This window comes from Anabas testudineus, chromosome 18 (assembly GCF_900324465.2).
Source record: "Anabas testudineus chromosome 18, fAnaTes1.2, whole genome shotgun sequence".
In the NCBI taxonomy this organism is placed as follows: Eukaryota; Metazoa; Chordata; class Actinopteri; order Anabantiformes; family Anabantidae; genus Anabas; species Anabas testudineus.
This window is the reverse complement of record NC_046627.1, coordinates 4,323,396-4,348,220: the sequence shown is the minus strand read 5'-3', so window position 1 is coordinate 4,348,220 and position 24,825 is coordinate 4,323,396. Positions and strand designations below refer to the sequence as shown.

Below are 24,825 nucleotides of genomic sequence, written 5' to 3'. Positions count from 1 at the left end.
TTAATTCAGATGAAGAGGAGAAGGCCTGAAGAAGAGAAACAGAAAAAGTAGGACTAGGATCAGGTCAAAGGTCGCAGTTCCACTTTCTAACCATTGTGAGAACAACAGAGCTTTAACCTGCTGCTTTGCTGATATATTTGGTTGTTGTGGCGTCAGCTGCAGGAGCTGGAGGTTGTTGTTAGAGAATAATATGGTCTCACACATGAATGGGACAGAAACCACATCCTGGTAGGACTCTTCCAGACTTGTTGACCTCATGTCTCTGATAGTGAGGATACAAAGATCCATTCAGAGTGTGTGGGACATACATCCAGCTGTTTCTTCTGGACTCACTGTGTCTGGGACGAACACTGTTGGCCTCATGTGACAGAGTCCTAATGAGTGTGCTCACTATGTCCGAATGTCCTCGCTGCCCAGTGCTTTACCTTGGGGGTTGGATCAGTCCTGATGTCCCAGCTCAGTCAGATCTCTGCAGGGAGCTGCTGAACCACTGACAAACCAAATGCTGTTGTTTCTGAATAGACTCACTTGTTCTGATGAGAACAGGATCTGACTCGCCTGACTGAGACGTGTAGAGACTGGAACTGAATCAGCCTGAAAATAAAAGGAGTCAGTGTGACGAAGAAGCCTGAATGATCCAATCTGATCAGACACACACACGTTTGTCTGATGTGTGTTGTTGTGTTTCATACTTTATTCCATCGGTTTCATAAAACTAAATGAAAACAGTGCTGGAAGCTGCTGCTCTAGTTAAAACTAAGAAAGTAATGAGATAAAAGGTCAACACCATGAAAAACAGTCAGACCATGAATTAAAGAGAGAGACTGTGGAACTGCTGAGCGCAGACGGTGTGAAAACTTCTCCTGTGGTTCAGTATTAGCTGTAGTCTGTTCTGTCTGGACAGGCCCACGTCAGTCAAATCCCTCTGTGCTGAGTGTGAATCCATTTAGAGCCAAACATGGAGCTGCTGAACAGCATGGAACTGGTTTAACTAGTGGGTAAAGTTGGGCCTATTTCATGTTTGTGTTGAGGTGAATCATTGAAATGCAGATGTCCGTTGTACAACAGGTAGAAATACAGTCACATGCAGTTGTTGTTTTATGTTCACTCTGCAGCTGTAGATGCTTGGTTGGTGTTAGACAACATGAGTTGACGTGCACACAGAACTAATGGCTTTACTATCAGCAGGTGTGTCAGCTCGCTAGCTGAAGTGAATTAAATGTCCAGGTAAAAGCTGCATGAAGGAGGCCGACATTTTTACTGGACTGGATTCTAACTGACAGCTGCTGGATCAAAACATCATTGGTAAGTTGTTTACTTTATTTGGAGCTCATCATAGATGCTGGTTATCCGGTTGTCCAGCAGGGGCCAGCGCTTCTCCTCATGTGTCCTTCACTCTTTTAAACTTCATCCTTCCCTCCTTGTTTCCTCTCTCCTTCCTGTTCCACATGAACTGATTGTTCACACCAACATCTGCTGTGTGATGTTGAAGGATGGAAAGAGTAGACGTCATGTAAACGTCTGTCATTTTGCTGATCCTGACGGCTGCTTCATCCATAGTAACTCATCCACCTTCATTATTTCATTAGCTTCTGTTTTAATCATGTGTATCTGCAAACTAACTGAAGTTGTCGGACACATGGAGTCAAGGACAAAGGACACGATTCACTGTAGAAAGAAAAGGTGAAAACCTCTTTGAATGTTTAACTATGTCTTTATAGATGTGGTGATTGTGTTTTTAAAACAGCTCCTCTGGTTCATTGTTGTGGTCCAGAGTCAGTTTCTTAAAGTAGACATTTTTCCTATGGACTCCTGTTGGTGTGTGTGTGTGTGTGTGTGTGTGTGTGTGTGTGTGTGTGTTATGGGTGTTAGAGAAACAGTAAATCAGCCTCCTCCTGGTTGTGAACTGTGTTTCCTGTCAGCAGGATGTGTTTTTGTTGCTGCTTCACCACAGTTCCATCAGTCTCCCTGTGATAAACACATCTCACATATACCACATGGAATTAAGGGAACAGGGATCCACCTTCTGATGTGTCTGTGTCGTGGTGATCAGTCCAGTCCAGCAGCTGCCGAAAGAACAGGTGAATCTCTAGAAACTCTTGCTATCAAACAATAATTCCACCTTTTGATATCAAAAGAATCCAGACAGTTTTACCTACTTCTCTTACTGGATCAACCAGATTTCCTCGGTCCAGTTCCAGGGTTTAGAGTTCAGGATCACTTTGGCATGTGGCCAAGAGGAACCAAGTCTCAAACCACTGACCCTGTGGTCCATAGATGATTGTTTCACCACGTCATCTACAACCTTCTCTAGAGAAGAAATTTATAAACTAACAGTCACTATATTACCCATAATCCTCATCATCTCCTGACCAATCAGAGTTTTATAGCAGCTCAGCTGTGACATTAACAGTCTCTACTGTTCACTGTAAGTGACTCCACTCACAGTGAGTGAGTGTGTGTCTTGTTCCAAACTTCTCCTCTTTAATTCTGGCTCCATGAGAAGAAGCTCAGTGAATCTGCTGAAAGTTGAACTTGTTTAAAAACGGCTCTGACTTTGTAGAGAGAAGTTTCCCATTCACTCAGTCAGTTTGATCACAGCAGCATCTGGTGGACGTTAGAGGAAATGCAGCTCAACACACTATAAATCTGATGCTGTGATTCGTCATAGCACAGTGACATCATAGCACCATGTGACCAATCAGGTGTAGTTATTAAATTCCCTGAGTTTGTTTTGATCCATAACACTAGAACTACTGACTTTTCTGGTCATACCTAGGAGCCCGTCAATGTGGTCAAATGACAACCTGGCCCCCTGTGGACAGCTGCTTTTATTTTGTAAAGACGGTCGTTACCGGCACACGTCGGGGTGGGGGCAGATGGAGAGGGGGGGGAGGTTGTCGCTGACTTACCACAAGAGGAAGGGAGGCCGGCTGAAGCTCTGCCTCACCAAGACATCTTATGGAGACATCCACACACATGTTGTTGTTTTTTTTCCAAAGCGGGATGACAAGTCGTCTTTGGTGTTTTATCCGTTGGTCACATAACAAATACATAGAACTAACGAACACATCCACACAGTGAGACACGGAGCGGGACCAGACACCGTAACACGCCGTAGAAGTCCACAGGGGGCCAGGTTGTCATTTGACCACTCTGCCGGGCTCCTAGGTATATTGGTCTTCCCCGGGGCCTCCTCCCGGTGGGACAGGACCTCCCCTACGAGGCGTCCCGGGAGCATCCGAAACAGATGCCCAAGCCACCTCAACTGGCCCCTCTCGATGCAGAGGAGCAGCGGCTCTACTCCGAGCTCCTCCCGGGTGACTGAGCTCCTCACCCTATCTCTAAGGGTGCGCCCCGCCACCCTACAGAGGAAACTCATTTCGGCCGCTTGTATCCGCGACCTTGTCCTTTCGGTCATGACCCAAAGCTCATGACCATAGGTGAGGGTAGGAACGTAGACTGACTGGTAAATCGAGAGCTTTGCCTTTCGGCTCAGCTTCTTTTTCACCACGACGGACCGGTACACCGACCGCATTACTGCTGCCGATGCACCAATCCGTCTGTCAATCTCATGCTCCCTTTTTCCCTCACTCGTGAACAAGACCCCAAGATACTTAAACTCCTCCACTTGAGGGAGGATCTCCCCCCCAACCTGGAGGGTGCAAGCCACCTTTTTCCGGTTGAGAACCATGGCCTCGGACTTGGAGGTGCTGATTCTCATCCCAGCCCCTTCACACTCGGCTGCAAACCGCCCCAGTGCCTGCTGGAGGTCCCAATCTGATGAGGCCAACAGGACAACATCATCTGCAAAAAGCAGAGATGAAATCCTGTGATTCCCAAACCGGATTCCCTCCGACCCCTGGCTGCGCCTAGAAATCCTGTCCATAAAAGTAATGAACAGGATCGGTGACAAAGGGCAGCCCTGTCGGAGTCCAACATGCACCGGGAACAAGTCTGACTTACTACCGGCAATGCGAACCAAGCTCCTACTCCGGTCATACAAGGACCGAATGGCCCTTAACAAAGGGTCCCAAATCCCGTATTCCCGAAGTACCCCCCACAGGATGCCAGGAGGGACACGGTCAAACGCCTTCTCCAAGTCCACAAAACACATGTAGACTGGATGGGCGAACTCCCATGAACCCTCGAGCACCCTAGCAAGAGTATGGAGCTGGTCCAGTGTTCCACGGCCAGGACGAAAAACGCATTGTTCCTCCTGGATCCGAGGTTCGACTAGCGGCCTAACTCTCCTCTCCAGCACTCTGGAATAGACTTTCCCAGGGAGGCTGAGGAGTGTGATCCCCCTACAGTTGGAACACACCCTCCGGTCCCCCTTTTTAAAAAGAGGAACCACCACCCCGGTCTGCCTGTCCAGAGGTACTGTCCCTGATCTCCACGCGATGCTGCAAAGGCGTGTCAACCAAGACAGCCCTACAACATCCAGAGACTTAAGGTACTCAGGGAAAATTTAATCCACCCCTGGTGCCTTGCCACTGAGGAGCTTACTGACTACCTCTGTGACTTCGACCAGGGAAATGGACGAATCAACCTCTGAGTCCCCAGCCTCTGCTTCCTCAACAGAAGGCGTGTCGACGGGGTTGAGGAGATCCTCAAAGTATTCCTTCCACTGTCCTACAACGTCCCCAGTCGAAGTCAGCAACTCCCCACCTCCACTGTAAACAGTGTTGGCAGGAAACTGCTTTCTCCTTCTGAGGCACCGGACGGTTTGCCAGAATTTCCTTGAGGCAGACCGATAGTCCTCCTCCATGGCCTCGCCGAACTTTTCCCAGGTCCGTGTTTTTGCCTCTGCGACCGCGCAGGCTGCGGCACGTTTGGCCTGCCGATACACATCAGCTGCGTCAGGAGTCCCACAGGCCAACCAGGCCTGATAAGACCCCTTCTTCAGCTTTGACGGCTTCCCTTACTTCCGGTGTCCACCACCGGGTTCGGGGATTGCCGCCACGACAGGCACCAGAGACCCTACGGCCACAGCTCCGAACAGCCGCATTGACAATGGAGGTGGAAAACATGGTCCACTCAGACTCAATGTCTCCAGGCTCCCTCGGAACCTGATTATAGCTCTCCCGGAGGTGGGAGTTGAAGACCTCTCTGACAGAGGGTTCCACCAGACGTTCCCAACAGACCCTCACAATACGTTTGGGTCTGCTAGGTCTATCCAGCTCCCTCCTCCGCCATCGGATCCAACTCACCACCAGGTGGTGATCAGTTGACAGCTCAGCCCCTCTCCTCACCCAAGTGTCCAAGACATTGGAGGTTGTGTTGGAGGTGGAGCGGTACCGCCTAGAGATAGTCGGGCTCACTTCCACACATAGTCTGGGCTCTGGAACACAACTCCTTGAGAAAGGTTGGACTCTCTTCTACTCTGGAGTTGCCCATGGTGAGAGGCGGCGGGCAGGGGTGGGCTTGCTTATAGCCCCCCCAGCTCAGCTGCCATGTGTTGGAGTTTTCCCCGGTGGACGAGAGAGTTGTTTCCCTGCGCCTTCGGGTAGGGGATAGGTCTCTCACCGTTGTTTGTGCCCACGGGGCAAATAGCAGTGTAGAGTACCCAGCTTTCATAGGGTCTCTGGAAGGGGTACTGGAAGGTGCTCCGACTGGGGACTCTGTCGTCCTACTGGGGGATTTCAACACCCACGTGGGCAATGACAGTGATACCTGGAGGGGCGTGATTGGGAGGAACGGCCTCCCTGATTTGAACCCGAGTGGTGTTTGTTATTGGACTTCTGTGCTAGTCACAGTTTGTCCATAACGAACACCATGTTCAAGCATAAGGGTGTCCATCAGTGCACGTGGCACCAGGACACCCTAGGTCGGAGGTCGATGATCGACTTTGTGGTTGTGTCATCTGACCTCCGACCATATGTCTTGGACATTTTTGGCTTTTATTTTGAAATCTGTAAAAGGAAGTCTAGGTGTGTATTCAGGTGAGCTTGATGCAGGCGCTGAGCTCATTCAACCTGCAGCAGCAGAGAGGCAGCATCTGAACCTGTCTGCAACAAAAACCGAAAGAATAGAAAGAATAATCCCAGAAACCACTGGAATCAAAATTGTTTTTCTTTTGGTGTAGGAACCAGGTTTAACACCAACTGAAGCTGGTTTCAGTCACACTCACCTGGATGGTTTCCACCTGCTGCAGGAGTGAGATCACCACAGATTCACATCCTCCAGCAGTGAATCTACTGATCTGAAATGTTTCATTGCCACTTTGATACAGGCTTCAAGCCTGTATTTAGAAAGTGAAGGATTGAAAACAGTTTGAGTCAGTTGACATGCTGATTCAAGTCCACCACTAACGAACCATGAAGCAGTTTATATCTCCATTCATTTTCGCTCTCTGCTTATTAGAAAGATGAAATCTACACTGTGTCAAAGGGGGCAGAGCCTTTTCTTAGAAAGTCCCAAAGTTTGACTCAATGCTTGATAGTCAAGGAATAGAAAAAGTCTGCCTGCAATTACCTAACTGGACTCCATATTAACTTTAAGACATTAACTGTTATACTGGACTGCTGCCTACACAGCATGTAATCACCCATATGAGGATGGGTTCCCTGTTGAGTCTGCTTCCTCTCAAGGTTTCTTCCTGTTGCCTTCTCAGGGAGTTTTTCCTTGCCTCTGTTTATTATGATACATACACATACACTGTTCATGTAAACTTCCATAGTTGTCAATTGCAAAAACCTCAGTGATCAATCAGGAAAGATCTGATGGAAATGATCAATAACCTGCTGTCAATACTGATCAATAGTCAGATTGTTGTTTCTGAACTAACTGATGGAGAAATAATCTGAGGATTTACTGCCCTCCAGTGGTCACACTGACTCATTACAACACTTCATCACACTGAGATTCACACTGATCATCAGGATCAATATGTACTGATCAGTATTGATGTTCAGATGGGAGAACATTTGTGTTGGGACTCGGAAAACAGCTGCTTCACACATTTGGAGAGAAAAACAGCTGGAAGAAGCTGATGCTGAATTTTATTACAGCAAATTCAAATGTTCAATATGACACGTCTGCATCTTTCAAGTGTTGGAGGGATTGTAGAGAAACTTCTTCTTACACATGTTTTAATTCAGCTAAAAGCACAGTTTAGTTAGTTTTGTGAATGAAGTCTGGTCCATTTCACAGCTCTGAGGTCAGAAAAGAACAAAAACAAGTCAGAAAACCTCATGTTTCTGTGTCTTTGTTCTCAGTTCAGAACTCCATTTAAAAAACACCTAAAATAAGAAGAGGACAGATGCGTTTTCAGTAAAACATCGTCCTCTTCTCTGACTTTAAACTCTTCATTTGACATGTTTGAGGTGAAATGATGTTTGAACAGTTGCAGATGATTAAAAACCAGAAACGTACAGAGAACAAGTGATTTCCAGAAAACTGTTGATTCAGGTCTGAAAGCTCTGTTCTGTTCTGTGCTTCATGTATTTAAACTAAACTAAATCCACAGTCAGGGCTGAGGGGAACAGACTCATTATTCTGTGGGAATATGTCCTGAAGATGAAGAAACAACAAATCAAACATGTTGAGTGTGTGACGCCCCTGTCTAGAGGGTAGGAGCTCAACATACGAGGGAAGAAAAGGCTGTTTCCTCCCTGGTCCACAAACCAAAGTCTTACCACCAAGTCTGGAACCAAGTCAACAATTTATTCCTGGATAGATACTAGATAAGTACAGCAGGTTACTGAGAAATTACCTCATATTGGTGTGTTCATAGGTTTGGAGCTGCCTTTAAGAACACCATTTCCCATGAGCCCTAGCTGTTTGTGGATAAAATGTCACAGTTGGTCAGAAGGGGCCGTCATGATGTTTTAACAAGAAGACAGAATTCAATTCAGTTAAACTGAACTGCATATAGCAGCAAATCACAGGAGAACTCATCTCAAGGTACTTTACAGTGTACGACACTTTACAAAATACAACAATCAACTATAGAGAATGATAGAAAAACCCAACAATCCCATCTGAGCAGCACTAGGAGACAGTGGAGAGGAACAACTCCCTTTAACTGAAGAAACGTTCAGCAGAACCAGGCTCAGGGTGGGCGGCCATCTGTGGAGGATTAAAGGCAGTTTACCACAAACCTGCAGAGTGGGACTTGAACTTTGGCCTCTCATCAGTTTAAATCATGGAGTTAACATTAGTTAGTGACGTCTTGTCTGAGCCACTATTTGATATTTGAACCAACAACAGCGACGATCAGCAGTGAAGCTGCTGTTCAGATGTTTTCTACACTGAGTTCTGTTAACAACACAGATCATTTGGCTGCTTGGTGGAAACATACAACTACAGTTTGGTAATTCTGGTTTCTGAGCTCCACCTGCAAAACGTCTGATCTGTAGAAAGGTTGACCTGTATTGTTGCCTCTGCAATAGACCCTCACTGGCCACCGAGTGCACGTATTCACCTTCAGACAGCAGGATCAGTAAACAGAGATCATTAACCAGCTCTTATTGTTGGTCAGAAGATGCTGCTCAGGCCAGCTGAGAGGGGTTCTAGGCTCCCTGTGACCATGATGGGATGACGGTGTTGCTGTGGTTGTGGCTGTAGCCTGTGTTAGTAGGACCCAAGTAAGGAGTGAGATAAAGTAAAAGGTTTATTTAAACCAAAGACAGTGAAGGTAAAATCCCTGTAAAAGAGGGCGACAAAGGAAACAGTCCAAGTTCAGAATGAGGCAGAGTCAAACAGATATGTGTTAGAATAATAATATTAATATTAAAAATAATACAAAAGAAAAAGATGAACTTTTCAAACTGTCTAAAATAATCATTTGACAAAACGAATGCAGAAAATGAAGCGGACTAACAATTTCTAACAACCAGAGATTTCACGTGTTCTTCAGATGGAATCGAAACATGTTTTATTGATATAAACTGGGAAAAAAGTATTTCTGTAAAATCTGTAACTCTGCTTTTTGCCTTTTATGTCCGACCACAAGAGCTAACAGAGACGCCTGGAGACGATGCCAGTCTTTGGTGTGTGGATCCCCTCACTGGTGGTGTGGAGCAGACCAGACCTGAAGCCTGATCACTGTGTCTACTTTCACCATGCTGGAACATATGGATGTGGAATTTGAGGGGGACAAGTAGAGGTGACCCTGAACTCATCAACACTGTGAACCTGAAGGTTGAAGACTCCGCTGAGTTTGTGGAGTTCAGTGTGTTTGTCTCTGGAACAGCAGTGAAGCTGCTTGGTGAACGTGAGGCTGTCCTATAACAGCAGAAAGCCTGTGTGGACGTTCCTCTGGTTAATGCTGCAGCTCAAACAAGCACAGTGGACGTTTGTGAAGTTCTGTGTAGCAGGAGAAGCTGGTGGAGCACTTTCTAAACACAAACTTAAACCACACGCAGTCGACTCTGTCTTCCTCCATAAAACCAGAAAGAATCTCTGTGTTTCCATCAGGTCACTGTACAAAGTGGTTCTGCTGTGTTTCATGTAGAGACAGTCTCCATCTAGTGTTCAATGCAGAGTAGTACACTCAGAATGACACAGGACAATGTTCAACAATATTCACAACAGAGTTGTTTCCATTTGAAAGACAGAATAGTAAATGTGAAGCTAACAGCTGAAGCTGAAATGTGACGTACTGATGTTGAACTTACAACAGGCACTAGTGGGCGTATAGACTTACTTTAAAGTTGGCGTTACACATATGAGAAGCTGACTGAGTGAACCAAAGTGAGACAGAGACAGCTCTGTGTGGGTGGAATAGAAATCATTATGTATTCAAAGACATTTCAGTACATATGATTAAAGTTACATTACAGTAAAAATAACTTTCACCGACTCATTTACAGCTTGGTTCTGTTATTTTCTCCAACTTCAAGTTTCAAATATTAACTTTCTCTTTACAGATTTATCTTTCAAATGGACAAAACATACCGTCTATTTCCAGATTCTATCTAACCCACAGTCACCCTGAATAAATACCTGACTTGTGTCCACTGATAATTGTCCACTGATAATGAACAAAATGACCAAATATTGATGATTTCAGGTTCTTCAATGGGAAAATTTGCTGCTTTTTTACAATAATAACTTTGATATTTGGGAGGTTTTTGGATTTTTAGTTGGATGAAGCAAAACATTATGAGAAGCTGTCTGATTTGACATATTGTACCTTTAAATCTGTGTCCTGGACTGATTTTTATTGATGAATGAATCAATGATGAGGATGAATGAAACATCACAGATCAGATGTTGGTGTTGATGAGACTTTGTAGAAAAAAGCTGGAATGAGTGATGGGGTCAAAGTGCAGTAGATGATGTGACAGCTGATCCTCACAGCTGCTTTCTGCTCTGCAGGTCACACAACAACAAACATGGTGAACGGAGGAGACGAGGACGGAAATGGGCGAGGACGTGTTGGGCTGAGAGTGGACTTGGTGGTTGCTGCTTTGGTTCTTATCGTCTTTATGAAGTTCGTCATGAAGAAGATACAGAAACAACAGTTCTGCTGCTGATGGAGCAAGTGACCAACAGCAGGTCTGAAACTAAAGTCCGACCTGTTCTGAACCTGACTGTAACTCAGAGAGCTTCACAGTCTGTCAGTCAGTGTGTTTACATGGACTCAAGTCACCTGGTCACTGGAAATCTGAGTCTACGTGCAGCTAAAGAGTAATCTGATTACTCCTCCGCCCTGGGCTGATGTTGGAAGCGTGGTTCACAGATTTTATCTGTATGGAGACAGAAAAGATGCTTTCCACCACAAACATGTGTCTGTGACTGACAGCGCTGTGAGACAGACACAGACAAACACAGAGCCAATTTTTACAGCACAAACTGTCTGAATGAAAGAAACACACAGTGAAAAGGGACTTATTTAGACGTCTACGGGGAACTTTGTGTTGGTTTCAGTTTGAGTTGGACTTGATTTAGAAACGAGGCAGCACCATCTCTCAGCAGCCCACAAACCAAAGTCCCATTGAAAAGTGTCTGCTGTCATTAACATGATGAAAACAGCAGCAGAAGTCAAATCTGTATCAGCAGATACTCAGTATTTTAGGAATGGGGCCGAAATATTTAATGGGAGCTTCATAAGTTTACGCTGAATTGTCTTCTATCTCATTCTGATCCAAACAAACATGTGATGTAGTTTGACTTTAAAGAAGCAGTTCTACATTTGGGAAACATCCAGAAGAATAAATCCACTGAGCAGCCTCTAAAGATTTACTAGTAAATGTGTTGGATCATCAGATTCACACATTTCATTTGTCTTTCCACGTTCTCCTCTCATTCTTAAATGACATGAAGTTTGTTTCCCATGTATGTTCAGTGTAACAACAAGTGAAAACGAGCTGTGTTGATTAATGTCAGTGGAAAACGTTTTGGATAACCCATAAAGAACATCTGCAAATATAGAAAGTATAAGAGATGGAGTCTGTGGCATATTTGTATTTATTGTAAGTTAGTACAAATGTAAATCAGAGTGTGCAGAGATGTTAGCGCCCAGGTTATAGTCAGTGTCAACATGCATGGTTAGCTCTACACGTGGTTTGAATAGTGAAATTCAAAATGTCATGTGTTTATTAAAACATGTTAATGTTACTGTTACTGTATGTATTCTGACAGTGGTCAAGAAAAAATGTGGTTTATAATTAGTTTGAAGCAACTAGTGAAACAGTTAGATGTGTCAGGATGGAAACTAACAGAATAATGAAGACATGAGCTAATGTGATATTCTGTGTATTTCTTTTTGTTTGTTACTGTAAAAATGAATAATGAGAGTCACTGGACTGATCATATGCACGTTTTGTGTCTAAGGAACATGTACAGAATTGTAGGAACTGAGACAGATGGACTGTGACTGAAGTAGAACGTAATGTCAATAGACACATGTTGTTGAACATGGTTGCTTCTATGTTCGTTATATTTTTTGAAATGATTCTTCATAAAGATGTCATATAGTGAAGTCCGTGTGAAGCATCTTTATTGATTTTCTCCCTTTCAGGGTGTAACACAACCACAGCTGCCAGTTGAAAACTACTGAATGTTTTTTACAGTGTTGGACCATCTATCATGTGTCACATTTCTTTTCTGTCCTCACCACAGTGGTGTTGTCTGAAATATGATGATGAAATTTATCCTTAAGTGATTCAAGAAGTGAATAAAACTCATGTCCAAGTTAAATGTTTGAACTAGACTGGCATCAAGCGTTTATGTGGCAAAATGTGTGATATTGTGTTTGTCCATTAATCTATGAAAAGAGGAATTGAACATTTCTTTTCCCTCGTCCATTTGAAGGTTTTCAGTCACTCCTCTTTCCTCCAGTATCGAGGTAAATTCTCTGGTCACTTCAGCACCCTTCTATTTTTCTATTATTAACATATGCCATTTTAAAAAATCTATCTATTACGTTCAACTGAAACCGACAACCACCATTTCACTAAGGCCTGCATATGGCACAAGTGGATTTAACCAGTCATTGTTCACATTAGGATGAAAAGTGTCTGATAGCTGTAAACCCACAGCATTTTCCCAAAGAGCTGTAACTTCACGTACAACCATATAAATTCAGACAGTTTGCAACAAACATGTGATACAGTTCTCCATATTTTAAGTCTGGGATGGTCCAGCGGTCCAGAGCTTCTTTCAAAAGATGCTCTCTATTGGTCGGTCCTGACTCTGCCTTATTATTTACTTTAAATATTTTATCACTGTTCTTCTTGTCACAGAAAAGAGGAAACCACAAACCTAACAGAGGAAGAAGGTGGGCTTTACTCACTGTGACTCACAGAATCACAGAGACGTTGACAATGGAGGAAACACATCTTCAACGTCTGATCTGTAAGTAAAAACCTTTGTGTCTTTTCTTTACACTGGTCTTGATGATGGCTCGGAGGAGGCTGAGCTCAGCTGTGAAGAAACACAACAAGGTAGAATCGGTTTGCAGGATGCAGGAGACATTTGGGAACTTTGCTCCTCAGGAAACAACAGTCGGTCGGTCAGTCGACAACATCCATGTCACGAGGTGGTGACACTTTTAATCTGAATCATTGAGCAGATCTACTAAAGATCTTAGGATTTAGGGGACGTGGAGCATTTTACTTGGAGCATCTTTACATGAAAACTGAGCTGAGAGGAGTAAAAAAACTGTGCTCAGGTAAAACAGAGTAAACAAGTACTGATTACTACTTCAGTTAGTGATGACTCAGCAATTATTTACTGGTAAAAACTGACTCGTGTCTGTTTCTACTTTCCATCTGCAGACAAACAATAATTTGCTGTTACAGCTTTAAATTGTGACGTATTACAACTGGAAATTTACACCGTGTTTTGCAGGTTTCTTAGGTGTTGTTGTCGAAATGAAATGAGAATAAGAAATGACACCACACTGGAAAACCTCAGTCCAGCACCATCCTACAATCTTAATAATAAACATAAATTAACATCACTACTTCAGCTAAGAGTACAGAAATATACTGTAAATGTCAAAACATGAATAAGTTGAATGTTTAGTTATTAAGTGATAAATGAATAAGAGTAAATCCATAACAAAGGCAGCTAAAAGTACTTGTTCTAAAAACTTGTCAGAGTGAGAGTTGTGTATTTCAGTTGATCTTTGTGAAGATAGTTAGTTACAGAGTGAGCGCTCTTTCCACTTTGTTCAATAGTACATCTTTGATGTAGTTCTCCGTCGGTACAGTAGTAGTTCATGTACCTGCTGAATGTGCTCTATACGTTTGTACCTTGTTAAATATTTGTCTTTGTAAGTATGAACATGTTTATTGACATTAGAAGAATGTTAGAATTGTTTCCTGTAACATGATAAATAACGTGTGCATGTTGTAGGAATTAGCTTTATTCAAGTCAAGCTACTGAGTGTAACACAATAAATGTGTAACGTTGTGTATTATTTGTTAATTTAGTTTCTTTCTGTTTCTTTCAGTTACAAGATAAAGATAGAAATATAATAGAGATCAATGTTCTCCTCAGTTCACTACAACTCCAGTAAAAACAAGAAAAACAAGTCTTGTATGGAGTCTTGTATTTGTTGTTAGCTGCTGTCTAGATACACAAAGTTCATCTGTTGTGAGGACAGAACAAATAATATACTTTGCTCTGAAACAAAATGTTATAAAGTCCAATTAATTATTATTTAATTATAATAAACTGATGGAACAAAGACCATTTTATTAATTATTATTGTTTATTTGTGCTGTGGTTTTTTATTCTTTTGTTCATGCTGGTGGTTTTTGAAAAAACATAATAATATTATAAAGTTAATTGAATTTAAAATCTTTCTCACATAGAAATATAAGAGTATTTAGTGACTGTTCAGTTGCATCTTGTATTTAAAACAAACCCAATATGTAAATATATATAGTATTTTCCAGTGTTTACACACAGTATTTATAATAAATTCTTTACGAGTAGAGTATGATGAATAATTATAATCCACAGAGACCTCCCACAATTAGAAATAAAAACCAAAATAAGTGTAGATGCTTTAAAAAACAACTTTTTAAAAAACTTTCTAGTAAACGTCTGTTTGATTTGATCTATTTCTGTCAGTAAATGTAAATAAAACCATTAAAGTTTTAAAATTAAAAACAAACAATTACTGTAACATGTGTTTTTGTACTGATGTTCAGCACAGTGACCCCCCAATCCAAGTTCTCACAGTGAGCAACAGGAAAACAAAAACCAAACCCTGTTTGCTGCAGAGCAGAGAAACACGAGCGGCTCCAATAAAACAAAGTACAGTGAGTATGAAGAGTCTTCACGGCCCTGGACGTTCTCTGAATCATGGAGATTTCATTTACAAGATTTTAATTTTCATGTCAGAGTGAAACCAGATCTCTACAGTAAAATGTCAAAGAATTAAAAACCATCAAAATAACATTTATTAACTTTAAAAACTTCAAACAAACTAATGATGGTTGTTTCGATTGTTGGCTACAAGTTTCTCTCAATGCTCTAAAATGAATGTTAAAGACCCCCTCACCTTTCCTGCTGCCACAGCACCTGATGCCCCTCCTGCAGGTTGGGAGTCCACTGTGAGGTGGCTCCATGTCGGTCTCTCAGGGACTCATAGGTCCAGTCCCGGATTCCTGGTACATGCAGGTGAGCTCCTCTGCAGGTCTGTCTCCAGGAAGCTGCCCCAGATCCTTCATGTAGAAAACATAATGCAGCTTTTCTGCCTCATCACAGTCGTCTGAATCCTATTAGTCCGGTCCCCCCAGGACCTCCAGTAGACCTAGTTGTCAACTCTTTGTCCTCTTCAGTCATAACTTCAAATATATTTTACTGTTTAAATAAATGTCATCAGTCAGACCGAGTCAACTCCAGAGTCAACTGAGCTCCTGCTTTTCTTTCTGGGCTGATCTGCAGCTCCTCATCGAAGCAGAAAGTGGGAGAGAGAGTGAGGTTTACTGCAGCACTGTAATAAACCAAAGGTGGAGCCGAGCTGGAAGGTCATTCACACTCCAACCATCACCTGTGCTCACGACTTCTGGGTTGTGACTGAAATAACAAGGTCGCAAATCCAAGGAGCTGATGTGATTGGCCATTAATGACCCCCTCCCTGACTGCTCCTGCTCATAAAGCCCAGTTCTAATGTTCCACCTGAAACACTGCTGATCACGAAGATTTCAAAAAGAACGTTTTCTGGTTTCAGGGTTAGGGGGCCACTTTCTTTCATGTCCTTTAGATCAGGTTAGTGGACACGTTCTAGATCTGTATTTTCCTTCTCCACCCTGTATTTTGACATGTGCTAGTCTAGAGTTTAACAGTGGGCTGTTGTGGTTCAGTTGGTGGCCTCATCATGGAGTTTTCCTTCTGGGATTTGATGTTTCTTGTGTATTTTTCAGGTCATAAAGGTTTTAATACAGTAGGTCAAAATAAAAACATAAAGTCACAGAGGTGAAGTGTTTCTGCTGAAAAATGACACCACACATGATCATGTTGGCAGTTTTCAACATTTTACATTTAGGACGCTTTTATCCAAAGCGACTTACAAGTGATTACAAGGGTAGGCAGGGCAGCATGAGGAGGTCTTGCCTAAGGACCCCTACTGGAGATAAGCCACAACTGGGATTTGAACCCCAGTCTCCCACATGGGAAGCGGTGATGTTACCACTTCACTAACCAGCTGCTTTTAAGGTGAAACTTAAACTAAACTACTTCAGTACTTTACTTAATCCAGGTAATAACCTACCTGGAGAACAGAATGGTGGACCTGGACCAGTTTTCCAGGATGAACGACGTGATTGTAACCAGGATCCACATCGAAACCCTGTCATACACGAAAGTGGAGGCCGTGGACAGTGGAGGAGAACACGCTGAGCTGAAGGCTGACTCCACAGAGCAACAGGTGGTCGCCTTCCTGGAGTCCAAGGGGATTCAGCTGGACTGTAACAGCATAGAGGTAGGCCACCTCCTGCCCAGGACAAACCAGCAGCTATTATGAGGTTTGTAAACTGAAAACATGAGACTGCTCTGTTAAACAAGGAGGAAATGTAAAGGTTCCAAAGTTATTCACAAAAATAAAAACATATTGTCAGATCATAAATAGAGCAGCTCTCACAAGTCTGAGGAAGGACTCCATAACCAGAGACGAACAGAAACAGGAACTAGTTTTAAATGTTTCTTTAAACAAAAAGAGTGCAAGGGGAAGTCAAGGAATACTGAGGGAACTCGTCAGGAGGAGATGGTGTGGAGTGAGTGTGGAAGTCTGGGTGTGATGCATGTCTGATCTTATAGTCCAGAGGAAACCAGGTGCAGCCAATCAGTGGGTAGAGGAAACAGGAAGCTGACCAAATAAGGGCACGAGGGGAAGACAGGCAGCAAGGAGGCTGGAATGGTGACAGCACCAAAAAGTGAAAGTTTCAAGGACTGGATGGAGGGTATGTTTACAAGAAGACCAATAAATCAGTTTTTTTATGTGGAGACTTTAATATTGATCTGATAAATACTAACAAACATAAAATCACTGATGAATTTATTACTACAATATACAGCATGAAAAAGAATCACCGACTCAGCAGAATTTCCTCTTATGGTGCCACTTTAATTGATAACATATTTACAAATGATACTGAAAACAACACAGTGAGTGGACTATTAATGAATGACATTAGCGACCATCTGCCAGTTTTTACAGTCTATAATTACAATTACAGGAAAATTAAAGCAGACAAGCAAACCGAGTAGAGACGAGTGAGGACAGAGGACATTAACACACTAAAGAATGACCGACTGGTTCAGAGCTGGGACACAGTATATCAAGAAAAAGACATTAACAAGACATATGAGACATTCTTTAATATTTTAAAACCTTATATGATAAAAATCTACTGATTTCAATGACACTGATATGACATTAGTAAAAACGGTCATTGACAGGATTTTAAACCATTAACATACAACTTATCATTCCAAACAGGTTTATTTCCAAACTAAATGAAAATTACTAAAGTTAAACCTTTGTACAAAACTGGGAGCAAACACCACTTCACAAACTACAGACCTGTCTCTTCACTTCCACAATTTTCCAAAAACCTGAAAAACTTTTCAACAATAGATCAGATACATTCTTAGAAAAGCTCCAGTTACTCACTGACAGTCAATATGGATTCAGAACAAACTGATCTACATCACTGGAAATAATGGAATTAGTAGAGGAAATCACAACTGTCATAGATCAAAAGTCAGAAGTGATACTGTCTCATCTCATAGAAATATAGAAACACATGAGTGACCAGCTACATCAGCAAGTGTGTTGATGATGTGACCATCTCCAAGACCGTCGCTACACGCTCCAACCAGAAACCGTGGATGACTGCTAGGGTGTGTGCGCTGCTGAAGTCGAGGGACTTCGCCTTCAGAGCAGGAGACATGACGGCCTTAAGAACAGCAAGGGCTGAACTGTCCCGAGCCATCAGAGAGGCGAAGCGCGCGCACGCCAGGAGGATCCACGGCCACTTTGAGGACAGCGGAGACAGCCGGCGCATGTGGCAGGGCATCCAGGCGATCACTAACTACAAGACAACTCCACCCGTCTGTGTTAGCGATGCCTCCCTCCCAGATGTGCTGAACGACTTCTACGCCCGATTTGAGGTACAGGTAAGGAATAACACGGTAGCTAGGAAATCCACCCTTCCCTCAAATGATCAGGTACTCTGTCTCTCCACAGCCGACGTGAGGAAGACTCTACGCAGAATCAACCCACGGAAGGCTGCTGGTCCTGACAACGTTCCTGGCAGGGTCCTCAGGGAATGCGCAGATCAGCTCGTGGATGTCTTCACTGACATCTTCAACATCTCCCTGAGCAGCGCCGTTGTTCCTACATGCCTCAAGTCAACGACCATCGTGCCGGTGCCGAAGACGTCTACTGTCTCCTGCCTCAACGACTACCGCCCTGTTGCACTCACACCCATCATCATGAAGTGCTTCGAGAGGCTGGTCATGAGGCACATCAAGTCCCAGCTTCCACCCTCACTGGACCCGCTGCAGTTTGCGTATCGTCCAAACCGTTCCACGGACGATGCCATCACCACTACTCTCCACCTGGCTCTCAGCCATCTGGACAACAAAGACTCATATGTTCGAATGCTGTTCATAGACTTCAGCTCAGCATTCAACACCATCATTCCCCAGCAGCTGATTGGGAAGCTGAGCCGACTGGGTCTGACCACCTCCCTCTGCAACTGGATCCTGGACTTCCTGACTGGGAGACCCCAGTCAGTCCGGATCGGGAACAGCATCTCCAGCACCACCATGCTGAGCACTGGGGCCCCACAGGGCTGTGTGCTCAGTCCACTGCTGTTCACTTTGCTGACTCACGACTGTGTAGCGATGCACAGCTCGAATCAGATCATCAAGTTCGCTGATGACACGACTGTGGTGGGTCTCATCAGCAAGAACGACGAGTCAGCGTACAGAGAGGAGGTACATCAGCTCTCAGCCTGGTGCAAGGCCAACAACCTGTCTCTGAACGTTGGGAAAACTAAAGAGATGGTTGTTGACTTTAGAAGAGCAAAGAGTGACCACTCTCCACTGAACATCGATGGAGCGTCAGTGGAGATCGTCAAGAGCACCAAATTTCTTGGTGTCCATCTGGAGGAGAACCTCACCTGGTCACTCAACACCCGCTCCATCAGCAAAAAGGCCCAGCAGCGTCTCTACTTCCTGAGGAAGCTGAGGAAAGCCCATCTGCCGCCCCCCATTTTGACTACATTTTACAGGGGAACCATTGAGAGCATCCTGAGCGGCTGCATCACTGCCTGGTTTGGGAACTGCACCGTTTCGGATCGCAAGGCCCTACAACGGATAGTGAGGACAGCTGAAAAGATCATTGGAGTCTCTCTCCCCTCCATGACGGACATTTACACCACACGCTGCATCCGCAAGGCTACCTGCATTGTGGACGACCCCACCCACCCCTCACACCCAATCTTCACACTTCTGCCATCAGGGAAGAGGTTCCGGAGCATTCGGGCCCTCACAACCAGACTTTTGAACAGTTTCTTCCCCCAAGCCATCAGGCTCCTCAACACACACACAACAAACTGAACCGAGCACACACACTCGCTAGATTTGACATGTTTCCATCTTTCAGTTGTAAATTGTATTCATTTCCGCTACTGGTCGCTGCTGTTTTGTGTTCTGTTTTTGCACTGTCTTCTGACGTCTGTCTGCACTTTTTCTTTGTGTTCTTGCACTGTTTGCACTAGGTTGCACAGGATGCACTTTATGTGTTTTGCTAGGACAACTTAGCAGTCCTCAGCCCCATGTTTGTCTTGTTGCCGTTTTATGTAGCACCATGGTTCTGGAGAAACGTTGTCTCATTTCACTATGTACTGCTTCAGCTATATGTGGTTGGAATGACAATAAAGCTTCTTGACTCTTGACTTGACTTGATGAGCACAATCCAAACTAAAGTCAGATCATCAAACTACAGTTAGTCCATGGGACAGGTTCTGTTAGGTAGATATCTAGAACTTTACTTACTAACAACCACACATTCATGTTTCTGATGGTTCACTCTCAGAGCTTCTTTAACACCAACACAAAAACTCTTCTTCCACTTGGACACTTTGGATTTTGCTCCAAATGTTCAACTGAAACTTTTCCATCACAGAGACCAAGAACAAAGTTGAAGTGAATAAAGCTCAATTTGAGCTCAGTGTGTTGGTTCAATACAGCAGCCTGAAGGAACACACTGACGTCCTGCTGCAGGATACAAACACATGCTTTTATTCTGAAAGGTCCAACTTCAGCTTCTAGTCATTGTTGGATCAAGTCAGACACACAGATGTGTTTCCAGATGTGTGTGGATGCTGTAGATGAACCAGCAGCACTTACAGATACAGTCCACAACAACAGTGAGTCCACTCCTGGTCAGTATCACTAAAATGTCAAGTCACTTCAAATCGTCACCATTTCAGGAGATCTGACTTTAGTTGGACTCATTTAACTCCAAACAAAAGATGATTGGAGAACAAAAGTCAGGAAACTTTCCTTCATGAAATTCATGGATGTGTTTGACTTGAATCTTTGGTCTTGTTGGGTCATTTGTGCTGACGTCACTATGAACAGCAGCACTGATGTCTAATAATGTCAGTGGATCGAAAAGAGAAAGAGAAAAAAGACAGAACAAGACTTCAGAACAAGTCCTCAACATCTGGATCCTGGAATAATCGGAGCTTCATCTTTAAAGAACTGGAAGAGGAACAAGTTTACAAAGAATCATTTAGAACTGGTTCAAGAAGAAACTGATTGAATCCATGAATCTGAAAACGTGTGTGTGAGTGAAAGAGACAGACATGTAGAGACTGAACTATCTGTTACACAGAGACGACGTTTCTCTGACAGGACGACACTCTCAGTACTACACTGAAGACAGAGACAACGAGGAACCAGGAAACCAGAACCCAAACCCAGGATAAAGAGGTTCAGTGAATGTGGTGTTGAAGGTGTGGAGGTGGATCAGTTTGTCAGAGGAGACTCTGTAGAAGGACAGAGTCCCAGCAGGACAGTCCACATACACTGATACTCTGTTAGACACAGAAGAGGGGGTGATGGATGTTCTTCTGTTTTTGTAAAGAACATCATAACCACGATCAGAGCATCTCAGACTCCAGGACTGATCGTTCCATCCAAACACACAGTCGTTATTGTCCCCTTTCCTTCCAAGTCCTCTGTAACTCACTGATACATAAACAACTCTGCTCCACTCGATCTCCCAGTAACAGCGACCAGTCAGAACATTACTACACAGCAGCTGAAGACACTGGTCAAATCTGTCTGGATGATCAGGATACGACTGATACTCCTCCACACGTGTCACCTTCCTGTTGTTGTCAGACAGTCGTAGTTTTCTGTTCACTGTGTTTGTGTCGATGGTGAGTTGACAGAAATCTGATGGAGAGAACAAGACACAATCCAGCTGCAGTTATTAATCTATCATCAGTTTGATGAGGACTCATGACATCAGGGATTTGAATGAGTGATGTGACAGTTTGAAGATGGTTGAATGTTGCTGTTTCGTTTTCATCAGTCTCATTAAAAACACACTTACACTTCCTCAGACCTGGTCTCAACCATCGGACTCCACCAGGCTCCACCCTGAAAGGAGGAGGGGGGTCAGAGCAGCACATTCTCTTTCAGCATGCACACATGGACATTACATGGCTCTCATACACACAGTGTGTTCTGGTTCTGTTCTAATGGAGGCTTGTATGTAGGGATGGACATTCAGCAAACAACTAAGGAATTGGAGTCCTTATCTTGGAATTCTACGGAGCAGGGAGGTGACATGGAGGAAAGATTTCAATTCTCTAGTTCACAGCAGTTTTGGTGTCAGACACCTGCTTTCAGTCTCACTCTGTCACCAGACAAACTAATGTGACACCACAGGAAGCAGGAAACTGGAGAGCAAAGTCCAAGAGGCTCAACTCCACAACTGTGACCTGAATCAATCCTCTGATATTCATTCATTGTCATTCTGTGGATAAAAACTCTACCTATAAGGTGGATAAGGCTGCCAGTGTTGGACTTTTTCTCTTGGCTTTTAGAGCCCAGTCGCTTCTTTTGCGCTTGTTCTCATAAACCTGGTTGCTGGTTTCTCTCCTGAGACCTGGCAACACTGGTAGTGGCAGTAAAGCTGAATTTCCTGCTCAGTTCACAGAATCTAATGTAACACCTGATTTCATCATGAGGAGATTTGTTCACAAAGTCAGAATGAGACACTGAAGTCAGAATTACAGGAGCTCCCCTCTTTTCTTTGCTGAATGTAAAGTGCTTCAGTGAAGATTTGTCATGAGCTGAGAGGAAATGTTTTCAGCACAAAACTACTTTCTGCTGCAGTGTTCATCAACATGACTTCACAGTGAGACACAAACTGATGCCGACACATTTTTCTTCCTTTCATGGCAAAGAGGTGCGTTTGTTTTACTCATCTAAACAAATTGAGGCACCACCTAGCGGAGCAACAAGTTACCACAGAGGAATACAGGACATTTACTGATAGTTACATCTCACATCCTTAACTTCTGAATCATAAGTTAATATGGATTTTAATTGATTAAATTATTAATATTGATTAACGATTAATCATTAAAATTTCTACTTCCTCCTCCATCAGACATTGTCTGTGGCTGCAGCAGGCCTCCCCATACCTGAGAGTGTCCAGTGTCCAGTGTGGATCCTCCAGTCCTGCAGACAGTAGCTTCACACCTGCGTCTCCTGGATGATTGTAGCTCAGGTCCAGCTCTCTCAGATGGGAGGGGTTGGAGCTCAGAGCTGAGGCCAGAGAAGCACAGCCTTCCTCTGTGATCAGACAGCCTGACAGTCTGTAGACACAGAGAACAACACACAGGAGACTTGGTGCTGTTTTTTTTTGTACAGCCCAACATACTCATATTTGTATTTGAAAAATTTTGTCACATAAAGCGGAAAGAAAAACTATTTCCAATTTCCTGTTTTGCATCAGTTGATCATTAAATGTAATCTGATCTTCACCAAAGTCACAAATATAAACAAACACAATATTTCTAAGTTGATAAAACACCTGAAGAGTCCTGACCTTTCGTATTGAACACAACCATTAAACATACAGAGTGATGGTGGAAAAAGTCAGTGAAACACTGTCTGATGTCACAACGTCAACTATAGTCAGGTGTTTGCAAACCTGGAGTCCAATCAATGAAATAAAGAATGGAGGTGTGGTTTAGAGCTACATGTCTGTTTCATGAATACATGAAAGATCATAAATGTTTTTATCTAGTTAGAAATATTATAAATACAAATGTGGCATTTTATTTTAGTGATTTTGAAGATCAGGTCACATATGACTAATTGATGCACAAAATCGAAAAATTATAAAAAATGACACTTTTCTTTGCCAGTCAACAACATTATCTAGAAAAAGAAAAAATCTCATGGAAACGTCTCTGAGTCTAAAAACAAACTGCTGCAGAAATTGTAAAAATACTAAGAACCTTCTTTCAGCAAAAACTTGTGACATTACAAAGTTTAATCTGCTTGGGAGCAGTTATGGACATTTTAAATATCTCCAGTTATTTAAGACCGAATCTTGACCTGACCTGAGAGTTTCCAGTTTACAGTGTGGATTCTCCAGTCCAGCAGACAGAAGCTTCACTCCTGAATCCAGCAGGTTGTTGTTACTCAGGTCCAGTTCTCTCAGACTAGAGGACTGGGAGCTGAGAACTGAGGACAGAGCTTCACAGCTTCTCTTTGAGAGGTTACAGCCACTCAGTCTGAAGAACAATGATGTATAACATGACAACATTTGTGTTAACCTGTAATCACCCTTAATGTTGGATCTAAATTAAAAAGATACAACGCGAATAAATAAAATAAAACAGGAAAGTACTGTTTTTTGATTTACTGTCTTGTGACATTAGAACGTTTCATCTTCTTGGGTCTGTTTCATATCAGCAGTTTTGAACTTTTGAAATATCTCCAGTTATTTAAAACAGAAATTTGAAATTACCTGAGAGTTTCTAGTTTACAGTGTGGATTCTCCAGTCCAGCAGACAGAAGCTTCACTCCTGAATCCTCCAGGTCATTGTTATTGAGGTCCACTTCTCTCAGACTAGAGGACTGGGAGCTAAGAACTGAGGACAGAGCTTCACAGCTTCTTTGTGACAGGTTACAGCTACTCAATCTGGAAAATAGTGATGTATAAGATTATAACACTTGTGTTAAACAGTAATCACCTTCAATGTTGACTCTGAATTAAATACATAAAACACAATTAAATAAATACAGAGAGGAAACTAGTTATTTTACATTTTGAAGAATGTTTAATCTCATTAGGTGTGTCTCATTTCAGCCATTTTAGACTTTTTTCAGGAAAGTACTGTTTTTTGAAATACTGTCTTGTGACATTAGAACGTTTCATTTGCTTGGGTCTCTCTCATATCAGCAGTTTTGAACTTTTGAAATATCTCCAGTTATGGAAAATAGAAACTTAACCTGACCTGAGAGTTTCCAGTTTACACTGTGGATCCTCCAGTCCAACAGACAGAAGCTTCACTCCTGAATCCTGCAGGTCATTGTTATTCAGGTCCAGTTCTCTCAGACTAGAGGACTGGGAGCTGAGAACTGAGGACAGAGCTTCACAGCTTCTCTCTGAGAGGTTACAGCCACTCAGTCTGAAAAAAAGGCATGTATGAGATGAGAACATTTGTGTTAAGATATAATAAAAAATGTTGTAAAACAAGAAAACAAGTAACAAGTTCTGTTCTGTTGTTGAAATACAGTAGCTGTAGATTTAATGATGAATAAATTCCACTATGTTTACACTTACACAACTTTCTTGGAGACTCTGACGAC

General features: G+C 43.0%; 1 protein-coding gene and 2 long non-coding RNA genes across 3 annotated transcripts; 1 reads left to right on the top strand and 2 right to left on the bottom strand.

Annotated features, from left to right (window-relative positions):
• The first annotated feature begins 1,840 nt into the window (after positions 1–1,840).
• LOC113168196 lies at positions 1,841–10,758 on the top strand. Its single transcript, XR_003299373.2, has 3 exons — positions 1,841–2,081; positions 8,960–9,112; positions 10,327–10,758. It is a non-coding gene; the product is annotated as an uncharacterized LOC113168196 (long non-coding RNA).
• Positions 10,759–20,763: 10,005 nt separating this feature from the next.
• On the bottom strand, positions 20,764–23,079 carry LOC113155786 (stonustoxin subunit beta-like). The gene is made up of 4 exons (XM_033326754.1): positions 23,051–23,079; positions 22,644–22,814; positions 21,545–21,591; positions 20,764–21,384 (listed from the first exon to the last, which is right to left on the bottom strand). The coding sequence occupies exons 1-4, from the start codon at positions 23,077–23,079 to the stop codon at positions 20,855–20,857; spliced, it is 777 nt and encodes a 258-aa protein (XP_033182645.1). The 3' UTR covers positions 20,764–20,854.
• Positions 23,080–23,727: 648 nt separating this feature from the next.
• LOC117153076 lies at positions 23,728–24,513 on the bottom strand. Its single transcript, XR_004463505.1, has 3 exons — positions 24,471–24,513; positions 23,981–24,154; positions 23,728–23,744 (listed from the first exon to the last, which is right to left on the bottom strand). It is a non-coding gene; the product is annotated as an uncharacterized LOC117153076 (long non-coding RNA).
• Positions 24,514–24,825: the final 312 nt, after the last annotated feature.

Excerpts from the sequence above, each read along its gene's own strand:
- LOC113155786 (XM_033326754.1), bottom strand. The coding sequence starts at position 23,079 with ATGTTTAATGGTTGTGTTCAATACGAAAG. Across the intron at positions 22,815-23,050 it reads GGTTGTGTTCAATACGAAAG|GTCAGGCTGTCTGATCACAG; the intron begins GTCAGGACTCTT and ends TGTCTACAGACT. Across the intron at positions 21,385-21,544 it reads GAGACCAGGTCTGAGGAAGT|ATTTCTGTCAACTCACCATC; the intron begins GTAAGTGTGTTT and ends TCTCTCCATCAG.